The sequence below is a fragment of the Channa argus genome, chromosome 14 (genome assembly GCF_033026475.1).
Source record: "Channa argus isolate prfri chromosome 14, Channa argus male v1.0, whole genome shotgun sequence".
Lineage (NCBI taxonomy): Eukaryota > Metazoa > Chordata > Actinopteri > Anabantiformes > Channidae > Channa > Channa argus.
In genome coordinates this window covers 21,290,801-21,313,427 of record NC_090210.1, presented here as the reverse complement: position 1 = coordinate 21,313,427, position 22,627 = coordinate 21,290,801, and the positions used below count along the sequence as shown (strand labels likewise).

General features: G+C 42.4%; 2 protein-coding genes across 6 annotated transcripts in view; one reads left to right on the top strand and one right to left on the bottom strand.

Moving 5' to 3' along the window:
• LOC137098453 (zinc finger protein Xfin-like) overlaps positions 1-10,671 on the top strand; it is an 18,911-nt gene extending 8,240 nt beyond the window's left edge. The window contains exons 6-10 of the mRNA XM_067474687.1: positions 569-1,264; positions 3,040-3,252; positions 3,506-3,570; positions 4,984-5,077; positions 5,172-10,671. Of these exons, the coding sequence (XP_067330788.1) occupies positions 569-1,264; positions 3,040-3,252; positions 3,506-3,570; positions 4,984-5,077; positions 5,172-6,250 (2,147 nt within the window). The 3' untranslated portion in view covers positions 6,251-10,671. The remainder of the gene's footprint in view (positions 1-568; positions 1,265-3,039; positions 3,253-3,505; positions 3,571-4,983; positions 5,078-5,171) is intronic.
• On the bottom strand, positions 10,363-22,627 carry LOC137140685 (purine nucleoside phosphorylase-like). Of its 5 annotated transcripts, none has more exons than XM_067529194.1 (7): positions 22,503-22,627; positions 21,060-21,208; positions 14,482-14,651; positions 13,979-14,082; positions 12,858-13,033; positions 11,887-12,077; positions 10,363-11,316 (listed from the first exon to the last, which is right to left on the bottom strand). In XM_067529194.1, the coding sequence occupies exons 2-7, from the start codon at positions 21,092-21,094 to the stop codon at positions 11,093-11,095; spliced, it is 900 nt and encodes a 299-aa protein (XP_067385295.1). In that variant the 5' UTR covers positions 21,095-21,208; positions 22,503-22,627; the 3' UTR covers positions 10,363-11,092. The 5 variants fall into 5 exon arrangements, with proteins under 5 accessions (XP_067385295.1, XP_067385294.1, XP_067385297.1 ...); XM_067529193.1 differs by having other exon boundaries at positions 21,060-22,343; positions 22,503-22,597; XM_067529196.1 differs by lacking the exon at positions 22,503-22,627 and having other exon boundaries at positions 21,027-22,441.

Sequence of the window (22,627 nt, the reverse complement as noted above, 5' to 3'; positions counted from 1 at the left end):
GCAGTAAAATACTCATCCATCCGTAAGCAGTTAAGCAAAACCCACGAGAACGGAAATTTCTGCAAGCTGTGCCGAGCAAACATTGCCGTGTCTGGGGTTTATTAACAGGAGCAACTTTTGCTGAAAAGAACAAAAAAAAAAAAAGACAGACATGATCAGGCCTGATACCTGATACTGGCATCAGAATTGGGACATTCCTAATAGTATCTATCTGTATGAACAATCCACAACACAAAGTGTAAATCAACTTGATGTTGCAGATGACAAAATAAAGAGCAAATTTTAGTGTTTTTTTTAAAGACTTGCATAGCTTGTAATAAGTAATTAATTAATAACCACAAGGTGATAGGTTTCACAAAACGCTAACAATGTGGATTCTTTGGTGCATAGAAATATTTAGTAAATTGTAAATGTGTTTATTAAATTAATATGAATGAATATTGAATCAGCTGTAATCTATAAGTTGCACACGGCCTCACTGGTGTACATATTAAAAGAGACGACTTTTGTTTACGTCAACAGGATTTCTGCATTTTCAATATGTAGTTTTGTTTGTTTTTCTAAAAAGGGGAGACCACAGACATGCTGGACGCACATCATCTGATGTTCACGGTGCCTGATGGTCAACTGCTGGGAAACCTGTCGGAACCCGAGACCGGATTGACAGCTTTCAGGGACCATTTACCAGGCTCCTTGTACAGTGGGGAGCCAACGTTAACAGCAAAAGTGGGCAATTTTCAGACTCTTAGTCAGGCAGCGACCGATGGCGCGTCACCAGACGGAAGTCAGCTGTGGACGTCTGAGACGGACAAGAGCAGTGTTGCCGCTGAGCAAAGCATCTGTGTGCTTTTACATGATGTCAAATACCTCAGCCCTGCTGCTGGAGCAGTGGGTGAGCAGCAGGGATACGCGTCACCAAGTAACAATCTGCTGTTTGTAGATGACAAAGACAAGGAAGACGTGGTCCACAGCGATCAATATTCTGTAATACCAAGGAACTCGGATGTGACTGCTGCACCTGAGCTGCAACATCAACACGTTGCACAGGAGCTGGCTGTGATTTACAGCCCGGCGAGTGACAGGACTCAGGACGGAGGTGTGTTTGAACTTCACATGATTGGCTCAGGCAGTCACGAGGACGTCTGTGACGGGGACACCGCCAAGCAAAGTAGCTTTATATGCTCCAGTTGTGGGCAAAGCTTTGATAGTTTCACTTTATTCCAGAGGCACCAGTGTAAAACCATTGCAGAGACAACGTTCAGCTGAGCCCCCTGAAGCTGCACATGGAATAAAATCACTTATATTGTACACAACCAAGAAAATATACATGTTAAGCCACAGAACTATTGCTCATTTGAAAATCATTTCCAAAACACTTACTGAATTTATTTTACTGGCCAAGTAACAAATGTAAAACTATTCTCGCTGTATGAGCAGCACAAGTTAACTAAATGTAAATGTTCCTATGTATTTAGCTCTTTTCTCTATGGTATTAACAATAACCCACGGCTTTATGTGGACTCATAACCGTGAGCAGCATCCTAATAAACAGTAGCACCTAGTTCTTCTACTCGGGGAAACACAGGGAGGGTGCTCGGCCTTTAAAAAGTCACGTTCACACATTTACAGTCAATGTGACTAAATCGGTGTCGTTATACCTCAAAATGCCTTCAAAACCTCACTGTACATATTGTATGTGTGGATATTAGCACGGTACTCAGACGGTTTGGTGTCTAACAAGGCACATTTTAAGGAAGAATCACAATTTTGGTTCACTTGGTTTTGTTTTTGGTTCAACTCATAAAGTTCAGAAGTGCACAAGAAACTGTACTTAAGTAAAAGTACGCAAACAAAAGTGTACTCTCGTAAAAGTATGTAACTACATGATTTCTGTTTTACGTAAAGTATTAAAAATAAAAGTACTTGACTGATTTATTTATTTTTTTCCTTCCTGTCCCTTTCTGAGGACCCTCTCCCCCACTGGAGCCCAGTAACCAGAAATTTCCACCAGGATAAGGTTTTAATGTAGTGCACAACAAGAGGTCAATGGTAGTTTTATACTAAGAGCAGCTTGTGTGCTATGCAGAAGAAAAATGAAATTATCAAGAATTTGACATCTTAGTCCCACGACAGAAGCGGACAGAGGACTGGAGGACACACCATGCAAAAAAGACACGAGATGTCCTTTACTCTGACTGCAATCTGAAGCGACTTACGTTCCTGACGTCTACATCTGCGTCTACACATATCGATAATCCATCAATTAATTTTTAGTCGGGGTTTGATGAGCGGATCAAGCTACTATTGTCTCTAATCACTGGATTGAAAAGCAAATGTCAAATTTAGGCCTTTTTTCTCATTTCATTTCTTAGCTGTTTTTATTGCCTTTGACTTTGGGAGGTTGAACTGAGGTGTGCATCACATGCTATTTGAGAATTATCCATTTAAATACAATTCACCTAAAATGTTGACATTTTTCCTACTTACTATATATCAGTTATCAGTTTTGCTACTTCTGAGGGACTTCAAGTCTCTTTTTCATGATGCAAGTTTTAACTACAATTACCTAATTAGCTAATTGTTATTTGTATTGCGAAGGGGACATTAGGCAACAGTGTCCTTGTCCTTGTCTTGGACAACAAAGAAGATGCTGACCCATTTTCTGATGTGAAAATGTGCTCGCCAGAGAATGTCTCAAATTTTACACCAGTTTTTTTTTTCTTAGAGAAAATAAAGGTGAGTCATTTGTAGTTTTCACGTGAAACGCCATTAAAGTATGATACATGAAAGTAAAAAAACAAAAACGCATCTCAAGACTCCTTTCCTCCTCCTCTTGTAGCTGGGTAATTTGACTGCGTTTCTACTGCCGCATTTACGGTCGATCACTCCGCCACACGGAAGAAAGGTTCCTGCTAGCCAGAAACACAGGGATGTAACATTTTCTAGTGCGTGGATTCTTTTCGTAATTTAAAAAAAAAATAAATTCTGCGCTCTAAAGGGCGCTTCTGTGATCTAATTTATTCTCATATTTTGTATGACTTAACATGGCGACGTGCATTCCCTTTCAAACGCAGCTCTCCTCCATAATGGAGGTTTTGGTGAAAGCAGCAGTGGCAGAAATATCCAAACTAGTCGATGACAAATGTGCGTTTTTGCATCTCGAAATATCCCGCAAGCAAAGCGAGAACGAGATGCTGAAAAGGAAATTGCTAATGCTGGAGAGCAAAAATGCACAGCTGCAACGTGGGTTTGGTAAGATCCTCAACTGCCTCGTTTGTGCTAATAAATGACGATTTAATTAACGTATTATACACGATTATGTCCAAGTTTTACAAAAACATTAATGTTAATTATTTATTAAAATAGCAGGGAAGGGAATAAAAGGTCGCACTACATAAAAAGTGTGCATCTTGTATAAATTACAGTTCGTTTCCCCCTATTAACTATAATGAAGTTTCTCTTTGGTGTTTGTGTTTTTTTTTTTTTCTTTCATCTTTTCTCTCAGAAAACTACATGGACCGAGGAACTAATGTGGGGAGTAATTGTCCGCATCCCATTGGAGAAATGAAGGTCTGTGTTGTTTTCATGACTCCAAAAGCCAGTGTCTTTACTCAGGAACTAATGTGTGGATCCATCTGTACTTAGATTGGTTTTTACTCTGCACCAGGGCCCCCGGCCCACCAGTGGGTCTCAGGAGCCTCGTGTTCAGTGGTGATTGGACTGGGAATGTGTAATTATGTTCTGCTATGAACTATGCACACAGGGGGACAGGGTGGATCCGGCTTAATTGAGCACAAATATGTTGGACAAGGTACAGATCTGTTAGTGTGCATACTCCAAAAGTATTTTGACATTGAAATCATAGACGGCTTTGATTTTGCCAGAAATTGACAAAATTGCTTAAGACTTCACTGTTATCACTTGGACGCCCCGTCCATTTTCTCTGCGTCCTGCTTCATTACCTGACATTAAAACTTAGGCTCAGGAGGCAAAGCAGGCTGCGCGCTGCCTGCAGACTTTTTAGTCCCAAGCTTCTCCAGTGTCACTGAGCAAGGCACTGAACCCAAAGAGTGTGTGTGTGTGTGTGTGTGTGTGTGTTCCTCTTTTGTAAGTCACTTTGGATAATAGTGTGCATAAATTGACTAAATGTAAATGTGTCACAATCTAATCTGAAGATAATCTTTATTGCTGGTGACGATCTATAATTATGTTTAGTCAAAGCTGGTGATTTATTAATTTTTTTGGTATTTTATCTCCCCCCAAAAAATCCCCTCGTATGCCAGACTTATTCATAAATATTTGTTGTATTGATCAGGTGATATGTAGCCCAGAAAATTAGCAAAAGTAAGAAACAGAGCTGCATCCTCTGCGTGGCAGGAACCACTCTCCAGTGGTTGTAAAGTGACAAGTCACACTATGTAAATTTGTGGCCAATTTTAATGTTTTTTTGGACACAGTGAAGCTTTACGGGCCATATATTCCTCAGCTAAACGTGGATACATAGACAAAACGTAGAACAGAAGGATGCACTGTTGTTCTAGTGGCAGTGAAGGTAACACGTATACAATCAGCAGCCTTATCTTCTAATAGACCCCCCACCCCCACCCCCACCCCCCTTTCCCCCAGCAGGTTAACTCAGCCATGACCTGAAGCCTGTTTTTAAGGCTGCTGAAATTTCTTCGAAACTGTGTTTTTATATTAACACTGGTTTAACACTACGTTACAAATGATGGTGTGAAGCGTCCACAAATATCTAACTGCAGTTCCACTTAGTACTATGCTGCATCGGCTTGTTTTTAGCTTTGCCCTATTACTACTTTACTAAATTGGTTCGTAAATGTGAGTTCTAGCACCGAAAGGCAGGTTTTCTCAGGGAAACGCTGAAGAGCCCACTTGTGCTGAGTCATACATTTCTTTTTTTCCCTCAAAAGTCGTTGAGAGTAATTAGTGTTTTAATGTTGAATCCGTCCTCACTATGTGCAGTTTCCTGAGATTGAAGATGCTGCTGTTTCGTTCACAATTAAAGAAGAGAGTCCAGATGAGCCGCTTTGGATCACTGACTCTGCTGGACCAATGGGTGAGTTAACAAATTGCACTTTAATATTTGAAACCGGTTTTGTTTGAATGTGAGACCCCAAGCCTGAATTCTCTCTCACACCTGTTACCCGCAGGTTCTGTTGTCCAGTACCCAAATCCAGTTAATGTTCCGGAGAACCAGCAGTATGAGGAGGGTCATCAGTTGAACCATTCAGAGGTTTCCAGACAGAAACCCTCAGAGTACGCTGACTCGTATATCTCAGGTCAACATGCCGGAGACATGGGTGGCCTTCAATTCACTGTAAAGACAGAGAAGGAAGAGAACCGATCGGCATTCAGGCACGATGGATGCCAGCACAATGCAGGGAAACATGCTCAACTCGCTGTGGAGTTTTCCATGGACGAGAGAGAGAACCAGCTCTGGTCGTCCATAATTGAAGGTAATGAAATCGAGGATGGGTTTCCTGACTTTTCCAGTGTGGTGGAGGAGTATTCCGACACGTTTCCGGACCAGTCGGATGCTAATTTGGCTTCAAACGCTATCAAGTCCGCCACTGTCCCGCAATCCTCCTCTCAAAGGCCATGTAATGGGGTCTACAACAGCGAGTATCAAAAGGATGTTCCGCAGTCATCGGGTTTTCAACCCACAGCGCAGGGCACCATGTCGCTGCAAAACCGGCAGAAAGAACCAACTCCCTCGCAGAGAAACCCTTCTCATGTTGGACATGTGAGGCAGCAAGAGGACCACCCAGAAAGAGAGACTGCCAGAGGGGACAGACCCGTGGTAACTAACTCACACAGTACTTTCCCGCCAAGCAGCCTCCACCACCACCACCACCACCACACCCCCCACAAACCCCCTTCCGGCATGGCGCGGGGCTACGTTTGCTCGCAGTGCGGGAAGACGTTCGGCCGCCTTCACCAGTTCAAGCTGCACCAGCAAAGCCACAAGAGAAAGCGAGCGTTCTGGTGCACGGTGTGCGGCAAAGGCTTCCAGTGCTCGTCGCACCTAAGCATCCACCACCGCACGCACACGGGCGAAAAGCCGTTCGGCTGCGGACAGTGCGGCAAGAGGTTCACGCAGCAGAGCAGCCTGAGGGTTCACCAGCGCACTCACAGCGGCGAACGGCCTTACAGCTGTTCGCAGTGCGGGAAGACCTTCATCCTGATGCACCATTTGAAACGGCACAGAATCATCCACACGTACAGCTGAGGTGGACAGGTGGGACCAGGTGCAGAGACACGGACAGTGCTTCAAAGCAAATGCAAGGAGCCGGTGAACGGCAGCCTTTCTTGGGTTGGGATTATTGGACCTCGTGCATCGCTCGCACAATTTGTACATTAATGCATTTTTTTACTATGCAAAATCCATCTGGATGGATTTTAAGATGTTTGCTTCTTTTTTAAATACGTTTTCCCCTAAAAAAAAAAAAAGGCTTGCACCCTCAAACAGAACCCATACAAGTCAGTATTTTTGTGAAACCCCTCAATGGCTAGAAATCCAAAAATAAGGCGTGGAGTCATCAATCAATACTGACCTGCATACGTACAGATCCTCACCTGTAGGCACTAGGATGTCTTGGCATATTAATGGATCGCTGTCGGCTAAAATAAAGCCGAACAAAACCCAGTCTCACCGGCTTCTGTTTTTTTATTGGTCTCAAAAGCGCTGATGTTGCAGTGCTGCTGTTTATCTCAGTGTGTGTGGGGGGTGGGGTGGGATTAAGAGCGTGAAACGAAAGTGAAAAGTCATTAGAGCAAATCAGCAAGTGACCGAGTTCCGAAACTGAGGATGACAACATGCATGGACGTGCTAAACCGATGCTGTCTGTCAGAAAGCTTCTGCTTTTTTGGCCAGTGCTGACCACATTTAGTGGCTGCAGTGATGCTTGTTTCAGGGGCCACTAACAACCATCCTGAGAGTAGTGTGTTGGTTAAAGTGCTGTCCCTAATGCGGAAAGATACTCCTTCATTCTAGAGGATGTTCCTTTCCCCAAACATTCTTTCCTTCATATCCGTCATTTGCGATTTTGAACCTGAGCTGCCAGTTTTTGGATCAAGCTCCATCGCGTTTGCACGATTGCGGCTGGTCGTGGAACTAAAGACAACACTGACATTGCTCTTTGTTTTTTTCAAACGGGTTAAACCTGAGCGTTCATCAGCATTCAAACAAGTCAAAATCCTTGAAAACACAACAAAGCATCCTATTGAAAATGGCATCTTTTAGTAAAGCAGGGTGCAAAAGTTTGAAATAGCAAAAAGCGTAAAAGACTTTTTGTCATTGCACATTCAGCTACTACAAATGTTCCATAATCAGAAATTAAACCTGATTTTTAATTCATGCAAACGTTTACACCGAAGGAATTCTCATTATTTACTGTAACTTTTTTAAACACGCTCCCTGACCACGGTTGCTACCTCTGATGGTTTGTACTTGCTGAATGTGTATCGTTATTTCTGTTGTGGCCAAACGAATAACGGAACCCTTCTCAGTATGAAGTAGCTCTGAAAAAGATGCAACTAATATTAAAATGTGTCAGATAAATATTTAAGGATAATTTACTGCAGGCAAATATAAGGATTGGACTGGAAATCACCAGATCCACAACATTTAAAGACTCGGAGCAGGACGTCCCTACAGATAACTTTTGTTCTCCATGTAGAAGATGCATTATCTCAGCACTGAGACTGTAAAAAAGCACAAGATGCTCATTATCTCCATGAACTCTCAGGTTTGTGTTTTTGATGTCGGCATTGGTAAAAACCTCCTCAAGGTGAGTTTTCCATGATTATATTCCCCCAGACCCCCTTTGTCTTTGGTATGATTTATATTAAAGTGTGTATATTAAAGCCGTTGTCCTGCTCTCTGAAGGTCCCTGAAGGAAAAGCTGATGTTGGATGCGGGAAACATTGAGGAGCAGCACTTGTTCAGAGTGGAGTGTTTATTTCATGCTATCACAACATTGGTTTAGTCGACAATAAGATGCCTTTTGATGCTAAGTTATGGGTAAAACCAACAGCAATTTTTAATCACTAATAGTTTGGTCTGTAAAATCGACAATGGTGAAAAATGTGAGTAAAGCAGAAACTAATTTAAGGAGACGCATTAAGTTGCTGTAATTTAATTTTGTGCTAAATGGTCATTAAATTCTAGTAAGTAATTGTGAACTAGTCAGAAACACTGGATCCTTCAGGGCTGTGGCTCGTTGTCTAAGTCTTGTAGATGAGACACACCAGAGGGCAGTGCAACTCATTATTGAACTCACCGCCGGAGCAGTGCACAGGCAGCAACGTGCACTGCACACTTTGAAGTTCCTGTGTGGTATCTGTAGTAATAGTTTACACTTGGCCTGTGGTTTCTGCAAAAGCAGAAGCAGCAGCACTCAGCACAGTGCGAGATGCCCACTTTTCACACTCTGTTCGTGCACTCGTATTCGGTGGGGACCATCTCTTAAGTAGAACGCCTCTCCGGCCTCCTACTAACCAAAGAGTCCAAAAAGTGTTACCACTGTCACCAGGCTGCACTTCTGGCCTGGTTTCCTTCGGCTGTTTGTGATCTGGTCTATGATCGTAGACATTGTACACAGTCTGGGTCTGCAATTTAAATCTATTTTCTACTGTGCGTGTAGGTTAGCAGAACCTCTAAAGGTCACCGATGTGTTTGATTGGGACACGGCTACATGTGATGTTAAATATGAACAGGCCAATGAAAAAGAGACGTCGTCGACGTTCTCTTACAGTACAAAGCATTTAGCCTAAGTGCACTGAGGTGTTGGAAAGATTCGTGTGTTTTTGAGGGTAGCAGAACTAGAAGAGGACCTTATCAGCGTGTGTACGGCTTCCATACACTGCTATGAATCAGGACGTGCTGTGCAGACACCTGGACCTGCCGATTCTCTGCACACAAACGCAGCTCAAAACATTCCCACAGCCTTGTATGGCCCTCAAGCAGTTGAGCCTCGCCGTCATGGAATTTTTTATAACTTCTTTTTTTTTTTTCTTTTTTTTCTTCATTTACGAGGAGGAGGAAGAGGCAGAGGAAGTGTTTTGGCCGATATAATGGGAACAAGCTGAATATAGAGCTGAGAGAGGGAAGACGGGGACGGCAAAGAAAAAGAGTGAACAACACGGCTGATAAGGTGGAGGACGAGCTGACAGTAAAAATGTCAACCATCGTGGGGCATGTTGTGTTTCACACAGGAACAGCTGCAGTGCTGGGACTCCTGTTTTGTATCCTCTCTGGAAAGGTTATGGAAAAAAAAGACCACAGCCCTGTTTTGCTTTTTTTCTTTTTAGTGTAGCTACAAATATTAAACTTCAAGCTTGATTTACACAGTGTGCACACTGTGACTGTCCCTTTATACACGTCCACCGTAGGGACAGTAGATACTATAGGTCACTTACTTTATGTTTAAAATACTACGGTTTGACAAGTATATTAAGTGTGGATAACAGAGTTTTTCCAATGTTTAGGCAACAGATTAATGTCCATATACTTTCTAGCAGCTGTCCAGAGTTTTGCATGAAATGATATCAAATGATAGATGTGTTTAATAAGTGCCCGCTGATGCTTATCCAACAGGAGGGAAATCATTAAACAGATTCCTGTAGTCAAGAACACTTAACCGAGACCAAGTCAAGACTCCAAGACCAGACCAATCAATCTATCTATGCCACTTCTTTGTCCGGTATTTGCTTTGTGTCTGATCTTGCGGTTTTGACTCGGTCTCGGTCCTGATATATAGTAAGGTCTTGGTCTCGGTTAAGTGGTCTTGAAGTAGTACTAGTGGGGCAATACAGTCCTACTTGAGTATCGAGTTCGTGTACTTGTCACACAGTGTGGAGCTGCAGACTGCTCAGAGTGGCAATGCTGACCCTGGTCCTCTGGCCCCATAAACCAACCACTATAGCTATTCTCTGTGCATGTGACATGCACTGTTATAGCATTGAATCGGTTATTCTCCCATTATCTAAACAAACCCCACATTTGTGTGTGTTCGTTTGGCAAAATTGATTTAAACACAAATAGATTTCAACAATTGCAGAATAATAACTGTACCACATTGGTTACGGCTTCAAAGTGTCAGACATGCGAAAATCTTTTTTAGGGCCTTGTTTAAAAAAATAAAAAGTAGATCGTAGGAAGTGAATGAAGCCAAAGTTGATCTAAGAGCTCAAAGGGGTTTTTGTAATTAAAAACAAAATCTTTGAAAAGTGAACTTTTTAATTGGCTGCAGGGGAGAAAAAAGTTTAACACGTCCCACATCATCACCCCACAGCGAGCAGAGGTTTCCACCTCAAACACAACACACACAAGGAAACCACTCAGAAGCTGAGCCATTTTATTGCAAAAGTATGATCCACCCAATGTCTTAGCACTAGTTTGCGCAGTGTTAAGGCATCGAAAGAATAAATTCTACAAACTTTGGTAATCGTTCCATTTCGGGAATTATCCCTTTTTTAGATCTCAGTTCACACTCTACAAAATTTCTACGCAAGTATAAACACTACTTAAATACATTAGGTTTAAATATTTTTACAAAAACATTTTACACCAGTTTTACAGTTGCTGATCTAACGGAAATATCCAGGAAATGATGATCGTCTGGTGGGATTATCATTAAATTCAGATTGGCTGATAATTAAAATCAAGGAATGTAACAGAACTAGAAAAATAAATATTTCCATAACACAAGTTATTACGGTAGCAGTTTCAATATGGTGCTATGTGACTGACTTTAGTCGGCTGAATACAGTAAAATAAATTACAGGAATATGCTATTATATAACTATTGTAGCATCTTATCTGTGCATCTCAGAAATGTAAACAGTGTTAATAGAGGAGTGTATAAGAGTGGACCAGTTCCACCATCTTAAGACGTAAGTGAAATTCTGTGGAACATTTTTTTTTCTTTAGATTTATGCAAAGAAAGTAGTCAAGTAGAAAACCTAGTCTGGCAGGTTTAAGCCTAAAGAGCTTTATATAGCGTTCTAACAAAAAAAAAAAAGCTGCACAGCTGAGCTGGAGTCGGGCGCAGCTGTGTCTGTCAAGTGCTTAGCAGGAGTTGTTGTTGTTGTGGTGCCCAAGCCGGCCCACCATGGTGGACACCAGCTTCTCCATTTGCCCGGCCCTCTGCCTGCCCGTCTCCAGGACTTCCTCGTGGTTGGCCTTCTCCTGGCTGTCGTAGTCCATCACCGCTCGGTTACTGATCAGCGACAGGGCGAAGCAGCGCATGCCGGCGTGGCGGGCGACGATCACCTCGTGGACAGTGCTCATTCCTGCAACGAGGAGAAGGTGAGATGTCAACGTTCTTAAACTATTGTTCAGGTCATGGAAGCACAGCCTGTAACACGCAGCTGTTGGTGCACGTGAGGGCTCAGATTGTGATGAATGACTAGTCGACTACACGTTGGAAAGTAGGTCACATGAACTCTCCTAATAATCTTTACAATGGCTTGGATCCAGTGACAGACCCAGAATGTCCGAGGAGCGGGGGTGGAAAAAAAATCCCAAGTGGCACCTGATATCAGCAGATGCACGTTCAGGGGCTATTACCCCTTTATTGTGTTTGCTGTATGATGCTGGCACTTTATCACTTCCCTCAGCTGTACTGCCTCAGAGGATCCCAGGCTCCAGTTTATAGATAAGAACAACAAATCTTGTCTACTTGGACTCGTACTCTATCTTTCCTGGACGTGTGACATCATGGACATTTCAACAGCAGACTTTTGTTTCAGTGACTACGGTTTTGGGAATGTTACTGAAGGTCCTCCAATGTAAGGGTGTGTGTGTGTGTGTGTGTGTGTGTGTGTGTGTGTGTGTGTTTAGGGAGGAGACGAAACACTCACCAACTGCATCAGCGCCCATTCTGTGCAGCATGCGACACTCAGCAATTGTTTCAAAAGAGGGGCCACCCAGGACGCAGTAGACTCCCTCCTTCAGGAAGTCGCTGAAGCCCAGCTCTGCCCCCACATCGTTTGCCAGCTGCCGCAGCTCGCGGTCGTAGGCGTCGGACATGCAGGGGAAGCGGACGCCGAACCTGAAGATAGAAGGTTGAAGTTGAGTCAGATTCAACCAGTGATAGTAAGATACACATCTGTGCTGCTTAATGCAGAAATTCCCCCGAATGACTCAGCTAATGTTAAGGCAATAAAACGAAGGTTTACAAAACCGGGTTAATTTCCCCATCAGGTTACATCAGAGTACTGGCAAATGCTGTTCATGAGGAAATTTATCACGTCAACTCAACAATCAGATCAGCAGGTCACTCCTGAAGTTCATGGGTGCAGTGAAACATTCTCCTGCCTTAATGCCCTGAAATGACAAAGCTCTGCTCTGGAGACTAGGAGTCAAATTAAAGCGTCCAGCGCCTACAGCCGTCGAGAACAAAAGCTGCCTTTGTCGACGCTGACAACAGATTCTTCAGGCTGAAGAGAGACTGTTTGTGTTGGAGTCTGCAAATATGCAAGATGGAATATGGTGAGGGAGTAATTCTGAGCAGAGCTGAGTCATTTCTACAGGGAAAAATAACCAGGTAGCTTCCACTTAATCAATTTGTGTTAATGGTTTAATGTTTCAATGGTTAACATCTCAGGTGCACTGACGCTTTTATATCTCAGGTGACCTTCCTGACCACGCAGTCAGTACTACATAATACTTCGATTCTTTTAAAAATACACATTTGTTATTGATTGATAAAGCAGATATTAGTTTTATGGTTGCACCCGGACATTCATTCTCCACCACAACAACATTTCTTTTAATGTAGAAAATCATCTCATATTGGTTGAAAATACTGCACTCTCTCTCCTCCACCTACCTGTCGTCATTGGGTCCAGCCAGCGGGCTGATTCCAGCGAAGCCCGGCATGTTAATGTGGTCCTTGATAATCATGACATCTCCCACTTTGTAGTCCTGGTTGAGGCCTCCGGCTGCGTTGGTCAGGATCATCGTCTCCACACCCATCAGCTTAAAGACGCGCATGGGCAACGTGATCTGAAGAGCACACGGGAATGTTAAACACTAAAATCAATACATTTTGGTTTGGCTTTTTGTGTGAACACTCATAACGATTGGTGTTTTTACTAATCAGTAAAGAACAGGTGGCTTCTCAGAAACAGAACACTCTTGTTTCTCTGCTGACTGTTTCCATGCAACAGCTGAATAAAAAAAAGAAAAAAACCTTATCAGCACATAAAACATAAAATCTTCTGACTTTATGTTAAGGCTGTCTGCACGTATTTTCCCCTTTACCTCATCGCATCGTTTTAGTTTTACGTGTTTTGAGAGATTGCGTTTGAGGAATCTTTCGGAAATCTGTGATTTACATTAAAGACCCTCGACAGCTGCGTGTCTCTGCAGAAGCAAAATGTCCCCGTCACACCCCAAAGCTTCCTGTTGGCTGTTGTCATGGGAACAACTTTCTACCAAAGACATTATCCAGTGACACTGGACGAGTGTGTGGTGGTTTCTGGATTATAATTTTGTGTGGCTGTGAGAGATTTTTCTGAAGAGACACACTAGTGTTCACAGTTTTTTCAGTCACTTCTCCCTGTCGCATTTCTGTGGTGGCAGATGTCTCAAACCCTTTAGTGAGCATGGGTGGTACTGATCTAAGGTGGGCTGCACTGCTAGTGACACTTTATTATTCTAGTGAACAGCTGCGATATTCAGCAAATTCGTGTGAGAAGTCACAGCTATGTGTTTTCTGTTGCTCGCGTGCAGCTCATCCACTGTCTCGGGTTTGTCTCTGAGTTTCTCTTTCTGCAAGAGTATTTTAATTTAGCCATGATTGAATTAGGTTCAAGAGACATCTGGTGAAACTACTCAACTGCACTAGGACATCTGCCAAACTAAGTGTTTTGTTGTCTCACGTGTGGTCATGAAGTCTGCACTTAGAGTTAAACACGCTGACTGGTGCATGTTTTGATATCTACTCACCTTCTGGATGGGGTAGCCCTCATACAGGTGGAACCTGCCCTGCATGCACACACACGGTTTCCCTTTTAGTGTCCCAAAGACCAGCTGCCCAGCGTGGCCATGCACTGCAACACACACACAGAAACACACATTGTTAGAAATAGAGGCAGCGGTGGACTCAGGCTGTCTAACGGTGGGGGCCAAAACCGTCTAACGCACACCTGATATGAGCAGAGAACAAATATGGTCGTTCATTGTGTTTGCTCCCCTGTGGGGGAAACGCTTTCCTGAGTTTATTTATAAAGGGGCCTAACATGCAGCCAACGTACCAGTCGCCACGGTTACAGTATATGTGACTGTAGCCATTCAGCTGTAAGCGCTCTTTTGCAATATTTGTTTGGTAATAACCCCTCCTGCTCCCCCCCTCTGAGTCTGCCCATGTTTAGAGCTGGCACACACACACACACACACACATACAGTAAAACTGAAAGTTGTTTCTCCAGGCAGCTGCAGCCTTTTTGTACCTGTGCTCCGGGGGAAGTTGGGAATGTCACTGTACTTGAAGACCTGCTGGTCCTTGAGCATCTCAGCCAGTCCCCCCAGCCCTGACCCGCAAACGATTCCCACGGTCGGGCGAACTTGTGTGTTGGAGAGGAGCCAATCAGCTGTGGCCCGGCACTCCTCATAGCTGACACTGAGAGAGAGAGAGAGAGAAAAACTAAAAGTTTCAGTTTGTGTGTATTACTAGACTCCTGTGAAGTTTAAGTACTCAACATGACCCAGACAAAGCCTGTGGATCCCGGAATGTTACACTGTGACCTCATTCCAAACACAGAGATATTAATCAGCTGCTGGAAGAGCCTGAAGGCAGCATGTCAGTTCATCACTAAGGCATGTAATGAACCAATTTTCTTGTATCAATTAATAATATCACCAGCAACATTCGTCAGAACCAAAACCTTGTCGGTCCATGAAGTTACAGAGTAAATCTTTATGTAAAGTTTGTTTCTTTTAATTTTTTTTATACAACTTCCTGGCACATTTCCCTCTCGGCATGCACAGTCATGCCACATTCACAGACCAGGAAAAAAAACTGAAATGTCATATTTAACAGGAAGAATGTGGGGGGCGGGCCACCCTGTACAGTAAACACACACTTTATTGTGCAAACAGTGCGTCACGCTCATATGGTAAAACACGGGACTGTAACACACCTGGGCTACAATAATCTGCAATTACACTCACACACATTTCTTCACTGTAGTCAATGTGCACTTCACTGACACGGACTCTTTGCCTGCAGCTCTCTTCAGATCAACACCTTTCAACTGTTCATAACCTAGTGAAACGGATTTGTCTGCTAATAACAAGTACAGAAAACAACAAGACGTGAGTAAACGAATGCTGGTGCCTTCACAGTAATGATTCCACTCCCCAGCTGTGCAGTGCCTGTCCAAGCCCGGTAGTAATTGGAGAGGGTTGTGCCAGGAAGGGCATCTGGCGTAAAAACTGCCAAACCAACATGTGGACAATGAGCCACTGTGGCGACCCTGAACTCACGGGATAAGCCGAAGGGTCAAAAATAAAAAAAATTATGACTTCCATCTTCCAAACTCATTTGGCGCCTAACTACTTTGGCAAACTTTCAGCTAGAAACACCGCTCACACTTCAAAACACTCAGCTTATAGCGGACAGTTTTGCTTGTATACAGATTTTTAATATCTTGTACTTTTTAAGATTTCTATACTTTTACACTTTGTAAAAGTAGTGCATTGATGACGCCAATCGATGACATCATCTATTTTCATTCTTTTTAAAAGGCTTTTTCCAGTTGTTATATGATGTCACTGTTTTACTAAGTCTCTTGTTTCTTTGTCTCCCCCTCATCCGTTTGGGAAGAACTACGTGGGCTCGGTCACCGACTAGTCCCTCACGTCACCATGGTGATGCCCTCGCCACACCAGTTGTGCCAATGTTCACGAACTGACTCATATGTAAATAACGCAGTTAGTCACCGAATATTTAGTCAGTCGATCCTACGTGGTTGATTTGAGTAAATTACCTTCCTGTGTAGGAAAAGCGGGCAAGTGGTTTGCAGCAATGACGTCACGGCGGCTCTCACATGTGCCAATCGAGGTTTTTCCGTTCCCTTCAGGCGTAAACCGGAGCTGTACCACACTTTTAAACAATGTACAAGAGAACATTTCCTTCATCTGCTGTCAGAGTCTCTTATAGCTGAGCAGCATCTTCAGCGGCGGGACGTCCTGATAAGACTGGCGAGCGCTTCTCAGACCCGTTTTCTTAAAGAGCAGTGTAATTACACGTTTACATTTACACGTCCACGGGGGACGGATTCCGCCGGGAATTTGGAGAAATGTGGCCACAGCGCACGGTGTTAGATCAGTGTGATGCTTCCCCTGTGAAGCCTGGGGATGACTTTAACGCCCGTGTCTCAGACCGGCAGAAACGGAACACATCCCTACACGAGCAGCTATTATATAACTAGAAAATAAACCGTGAGCAGATTTGAGTCTTGAATAAGAGTAAAAATGTGAACTCACCCAGACACAAACTCGGACACGGAGAACATGATGAGATGTTATGTAGAAGGAGTCTGCAGGTTGTCTCGTGGTAATCTCACTCAATAAACGGAATCCGGGTTTTCTGATGGATCGGACCGGTTATAGGTTTCAGGTCTACGTCCCCCCACCCCCTTTACGTCACAGCCGGACACAGGCTCCGATTGGTGCGGGCGCAGGCGTTGCTACTTGCGTTTTGACGCCTTCGTTGTCTCATTAACGACGTTACGTTCACGTGCTTCGTCCAAAACAAGTTAAAACTCGGACACATTTCTAGACAAAATAAACACACGGCCTTATAAGCAATGACGTGTTATCTGAATTTAAAGATACAAGAGAGAAACAATATGTAAATTAAAAAATAGGAGTTTTTACATTTTTACATGAGGTAACTTAAACGTCAGCATCCTAAATTCCAACGTTTCTTCTTTTGTGCCCCTTATAATTACCCCGACTTAATTGTTTCCTTGTGTTTCCTTAACTAATTAACTTAAAATGTCCCAGTGACCCTGAAAGCATCATCAGACTCCACTACTTGCCCACAACTTGGTTGTGTTGCTTTGGGTGCTGATGCAATCGCATTTGTTTGACCTTGCATCATAATCTGGTGATTCCTTATAACAAGTTAATGAAACCTTCATTGCTTTTAAAAATGTATTTAAATTTGTTTAAAATTTTTTAAAATGAATTTTGTGCTCTCAGTTTACGGCATAGCCGGATGGAGTTTAACACATTGTGGGGGTTTTAAATTGCACATTTTTAAATTCTCCACATGTAATTTCTAGAAAATCTATCAGTCTTCTTCAGTATCTAATGTTACATATCAGTGTATTTCCTCAAGTGATTCCATACAGAAAGATCATTTAAACCACCATCGTGTTTGTCTCAAATTTATCACTAAGTTTGTCTCCGTGTTTTATCGTAATAGCCTCTCTCAGCCCTAAGAAATAATATTTTGTTGGTATCAATAAAAGGTTATACATAAAGTTCCAGGGTAGTAACCACAGCGGTGCAATGTGTGTGTGTTTAGACGTGGTGTGATGCATCCCAGATGTTTTTGGCTTTCAGGTTTTTAAGGCAGCTTTTTTCAGCTTTGCCTGGAGAATCGTTTCACTGAATTTTCTTTTAGGAAAAGCTTTTTTCAGCTGTCATTCCGACTGCAGCAGACTTTCAGCTAGAAACACGTTCACAGTTCAAAACTCTCAGCGGACAGTTTTGCTTGTATACAGATTTTTAAGATCTTGTACTTTTTAAAATTTGTATATTTTTATACTTTGTAAAACTAGTGCATTGATGACGCCATCGATGACATCATCTATTTTCATTCTTTTTAAAAGGCTTTTTCTAGTTGTTACATGATGTCACGGTTTTACTATCTCTTCCTTTGTCTCCCCCTCATCTGTTTCAGAAGAACTACGTGCGCTCGGTCACCGACTAGTCCCTCACATCACCATGGTGACGCCCTCATATTTAGTCGGTCGATCCTACGTGGATGATTTGAGTAAATCACCTTCCTGTGTGAACAAGCAGGCAAGTGGTTTGCAGAAATTAAGCTTAAGAAAACTATTAAGCTAATTTTTTGAAACTACTGTTGACCTGCTAATACTGCTGGTACTACTACAATGTGTAAGAATGAATGTTCCCTCCCAAATGTTCTCTCAGCTAATAATGAGTTGACATTTAGGGTTGATTGCTACACAAAAGGTACTGTATCAACTATACACATGACATGAAGACCTGGCTATTGGTGCACGCTCTGCTGCTTTATCACAGTGCAGTGATGCTAGTGCAAGCATCTGGACAAAAGTCCGACTGATAAAGTCCGGAGCTAAGAGCTCAGGTGATTTGAATGTGCATAGCTGTGAGGTATTACCCAAGTTGAGAATATGTACAGACATGCAGGCATACGACACTTTTGCTGTTCTGTCGCGTGTTTAAGGTGAACGTGGGTTTTTACTTCTGCGGGTTTGCATCAGTGGTCTAGTGATGATCATTTACTGTAGACGGGCCAAATTAAACCATCAGAAATGAATGCACTCACTATATTACACATGTAGCATACTTGCAAATGTACTTCTGTCTCTGTGTGTTGTGTGTGTTTGCATGCACTGTCTTAGCCGCACTTTGCTGCCAGTATTTTGTTTTTCCTTTGCTCTGTAACTGCTAATTTATATTCTTGACAGTTGCCACGAACTTGGATCCTGGTGTCCCATAAATGTCTAGACTGTGTGCGAAACAAAATAAACACACGGCCTTATAAGCAATGATGTGTTATCTGAATTTAAAGATACAAGAGAGAAACAATATGTAAATTAAAAAATAGGAGTTTTTACATTTCTACATGAGGTAACTTAAACGTCAGCATCCTAAATTCCAACGTTTCTACTTTTGTGCCCCTTATAATTAACCCGACTTAATTGTTTCCTTATGTGTTTCCTTAACTAATTAACTTAAAATGTCCCAGTGACCCTGAAAGCATCATCAGACTCCATTACTTGCCCACAACGTGGTTGTGTTGCTTTGGGTGCTGATGCAATCGCATTTGTTTGACCTTGCATCATAATCTGGTGATTCCTTATAACAAGTTAATGAAACCTTCATTGCTTTTAAAAATGTGTTTAAATTTGTTTAAAATTTTTTTAAATGAATTTTGTGCTCTCAGTTTACGGCATAGCTGGATGGAGTTTAACACATTGTGGGGGTTTTAAATTGCACATTTTTAAATTCTCCACATGTAATTTCTAGAAAATGTATCAGTCTTCTTCAGTATCTAATGTTACATATCAGTGTATTTCCTCAAGTGATTCCATACAGAATGATCATCAAACCACCATCGTGTTTGTGTCAAATCTATCAATAAGTTTGTCTCAGTGTTTTATCGTAATAGCCTCTCTCAGCCTGGAAGAAAGAATATTTAGTTGGTATCAATAAAAGGTTATACAGAAGGTGCCAGGGTAGTAACCACGGCGGGGCAATGTGTGTGTGTTTAGACGTGGTGTGATGCATCCCAGATGTGTTCTTGTGCCTACAGTTGCAGTGGAAATATTAACCCCTATTGGTACCAAACTAATTAAAAACTAAAAGTCTGCTTGAATGAAATGACAAGTTTTTTTTTTAAAGTTTTTGGCTTTCAGGTTTTTAAGGCAGCTTTTTTCAGCTTTGCCTGGAGAATCGTTTCACTGAATTTTCTTTTAGGAAAAGCTTTTTTCAGCTGTCATTCCGACTGCAGCAGACTTTCAGCTAGAAACACGTTCACACTTCAAAACTCTCAGCGGACAGTTTTGCTTGTATACAGATTTTTAAGATCTTGTACTTTTAAAGATTTGTATATTTTTATACTTTGTAAAAGTAGTGCATTGATAACGCCATCGATTTCATCATCTATTTTCATTCTTTTTAAAAGGCTTTTACTAGTTGTTACATGATGTCACGGTTTTACTATCTCTTCCTTTGTCTCCCCCTCATCTGTTTCAGAAGAACTACGTGCGCTCGGTCACCGACTAGTCCCTCACATCACCATGGTGACGCCCTCATATTTAGTCGGTCGATCCTACGTGGATGATTTGAGTAAATCACCTTCCTGTGTGAACAAGCAGGCAAGTGGTTTGCAGAAATTAAGCTTAAGAAAACTATTAAGCTAATTTTTTGAAACTACTGTTGACCTGCTAATACTGCTGGTACTACTACAATGTGTAAGAATGAATGTTCCCTCCCAAATGTTCTCTCAGCTAATAATGAGTTGACATTTAGGGTTGATTGCTACACAAAAGGTACTGTATCAACTATACACATGACATGAAGAACTGGCTATTGGTGCACGCTCTGCTCCTTTATCACAGTGCAGTGATGCTAGTGCAAGCATCTGGACAAAAGTCCGACTGATAAAGTCCGGAGCTAAGAGCTCAGGTGATTTGAATGTGCATAGCTGTGAGGTACTACCCAAGTTGAGAATATGTACAGACATGCAGGCATACGACACTTTTGCTGTTCTGTCGCGTGTTTAAGGTGAACGTGGGTTTTTACTTCTGCGGGTTTGCATCAGTGGTCTAGTGATGATCATTTACTGTAGACGGGCCAAATTAAACCATCAGAAATGAATGCACTCACTATATTACACATGTAGCATACTTGCAAATGTACTTCTGTCTGTGTGTTGTGTGTGTTTGCATGCACTGTCTTAGCCACACTTTGCTGCCAGTGTTTTGTTTTTCCTTTGCTCTGAAACTGCTATTTTATATTTTTTACAGTTGCCACGAACTTGGATCCTGGTGTCCCATAAAACAAAAAAAGAAACCCACAAAAACTTGCTGTTCTCGCTCTGCAGAATGGCCGCAGGTGCAAGAGTTATGCGTTTCTGACTGTTTGCACTGGCACGTACACACACATACAGTACGGTGCATTACTGCTGTTACCCTGTTATTAAAGTCCTTAATGACCCTCGCAGCCTGCAGCACAGAGAACGTTTAAACTATTCACATTTCAGACATGCCTTAACACAGGTTTAACTTCACGTAGTGTTTACTTCACACGAACCCTCCCCGGGCAACACATGTCCATCCCCAGATGTGCAGTGCCGATCCCAAGACCAGTAGCAATTGGCGAAGTGCCGGTCAGGAAGGGCAAACTGTGCGAACTGTGTCTGCTGTGGCAACCCTGAAGTCACAGGATAAGCTGAAAGAACAACAAAAAATTCTGTGCTGAATGAAAGATACACCACAACGGCACACGACTGTTCAGATACTTCATGCACAATGGGCATCACTTCACCAAATAGGTTCTTGTTATTTTGTTATCTTGGATACAGGTCATATCACGTCATCAGGTATTTGCTTTTGTGTTACATTTTCTGACTATAGGTCTGTACATGGAGCTTTAATATAACTTTTAGTACTAAGGCCAGTTTTGTAGGTGGGATGGCCTGTTACTTCGTTTCTTTAACCCAGATTATGGGATTTGCGGAGCTTATGATTTTGTTGGTCACTTTTTACAGATTTAAAAAAAGTTAAATTAATAACTATCACTATTGGTATTTTGAGAAGAAGTCTGGAGCGGCAGAGAAGTATGTTAGAGTGGTGCAGGACATGTATGAGAGCTGTAAGACCGTGGTGAGGTGAGCTGTAGGTGTGACAGAGGAGTTCAAGGTGGAGGTGGGTCTGCATCCAGGATCGGCTCTGAGCCCCTTCTTGTTTGCTCTGGTGATAGACAGGCTGACAGATGAGGTTAGACAGGAATCTCCATGGACTATGATGTTTGCAGATGACATTGTGATTTGTAGTGAGAGCAGGGAGCAGGTGGAGGAAAATCTAGAGAGGTGGAGGTCTGCTCTGGAAAACAGAGGAATGAAGGTTAACCACAGTAAGACAGAATACATGTGTGTCAATGAGAGGGACCCAGGTGGAATGGTGAGGTTACAGGGAGCAGAGGTGAAGAAGGTGCAGGACTTTAAGTACTTATGGTCAATGATTCAGAGCAACGGTGAGTGTGGAAAAGAGGTGAAGAGGCGAGTGCAAGCAGGTTGGAACAGGTGGAGAAAAGTGTCAGGTGTGTTGTGTGATAAAAGAGAATCAGCGAGAATGAAAGGAAAGGTGTTCAAGACGGTGGTGAGACCAGAGATGTTGTTCAGCTTAGAGACAGTGGCACTGAAGGAAAGAAAGGAGGCAGAGCTTAAGATGTTGAGGTTCTGTTTGGGAGTGACGAGGACGGACAGGATCAGGAATGAGTATGTAGCGTCCAGTCAGAAATTTGAAGCCTTACTGCTGGTCTGGGTTTATTTTCTTTATCCTTTTTCTTCAAACCAACCTAAGAGCTATACAAAGTAAACACAGACACAACAATAAATTCAAACCATGTTGGGCCGTTAATACGTCGTATAGCAGATTCAGGTTAAGCTAACATAAAGACAAGTTAGCAACTTAATAACACAAAAATTCAAATCTTACAAATTTATATAAATCATAAAACCAACCTCGTTAATACTTTCAACTGGAGCTAAACACAAAGACACTATCCGTAACCGTCTTTAGTCTCGTTTTATTTCTCCGTCTGTTACCTTTTACCGTCTTCTACCGTTAAGTTTCGTCCTTTTCTTGT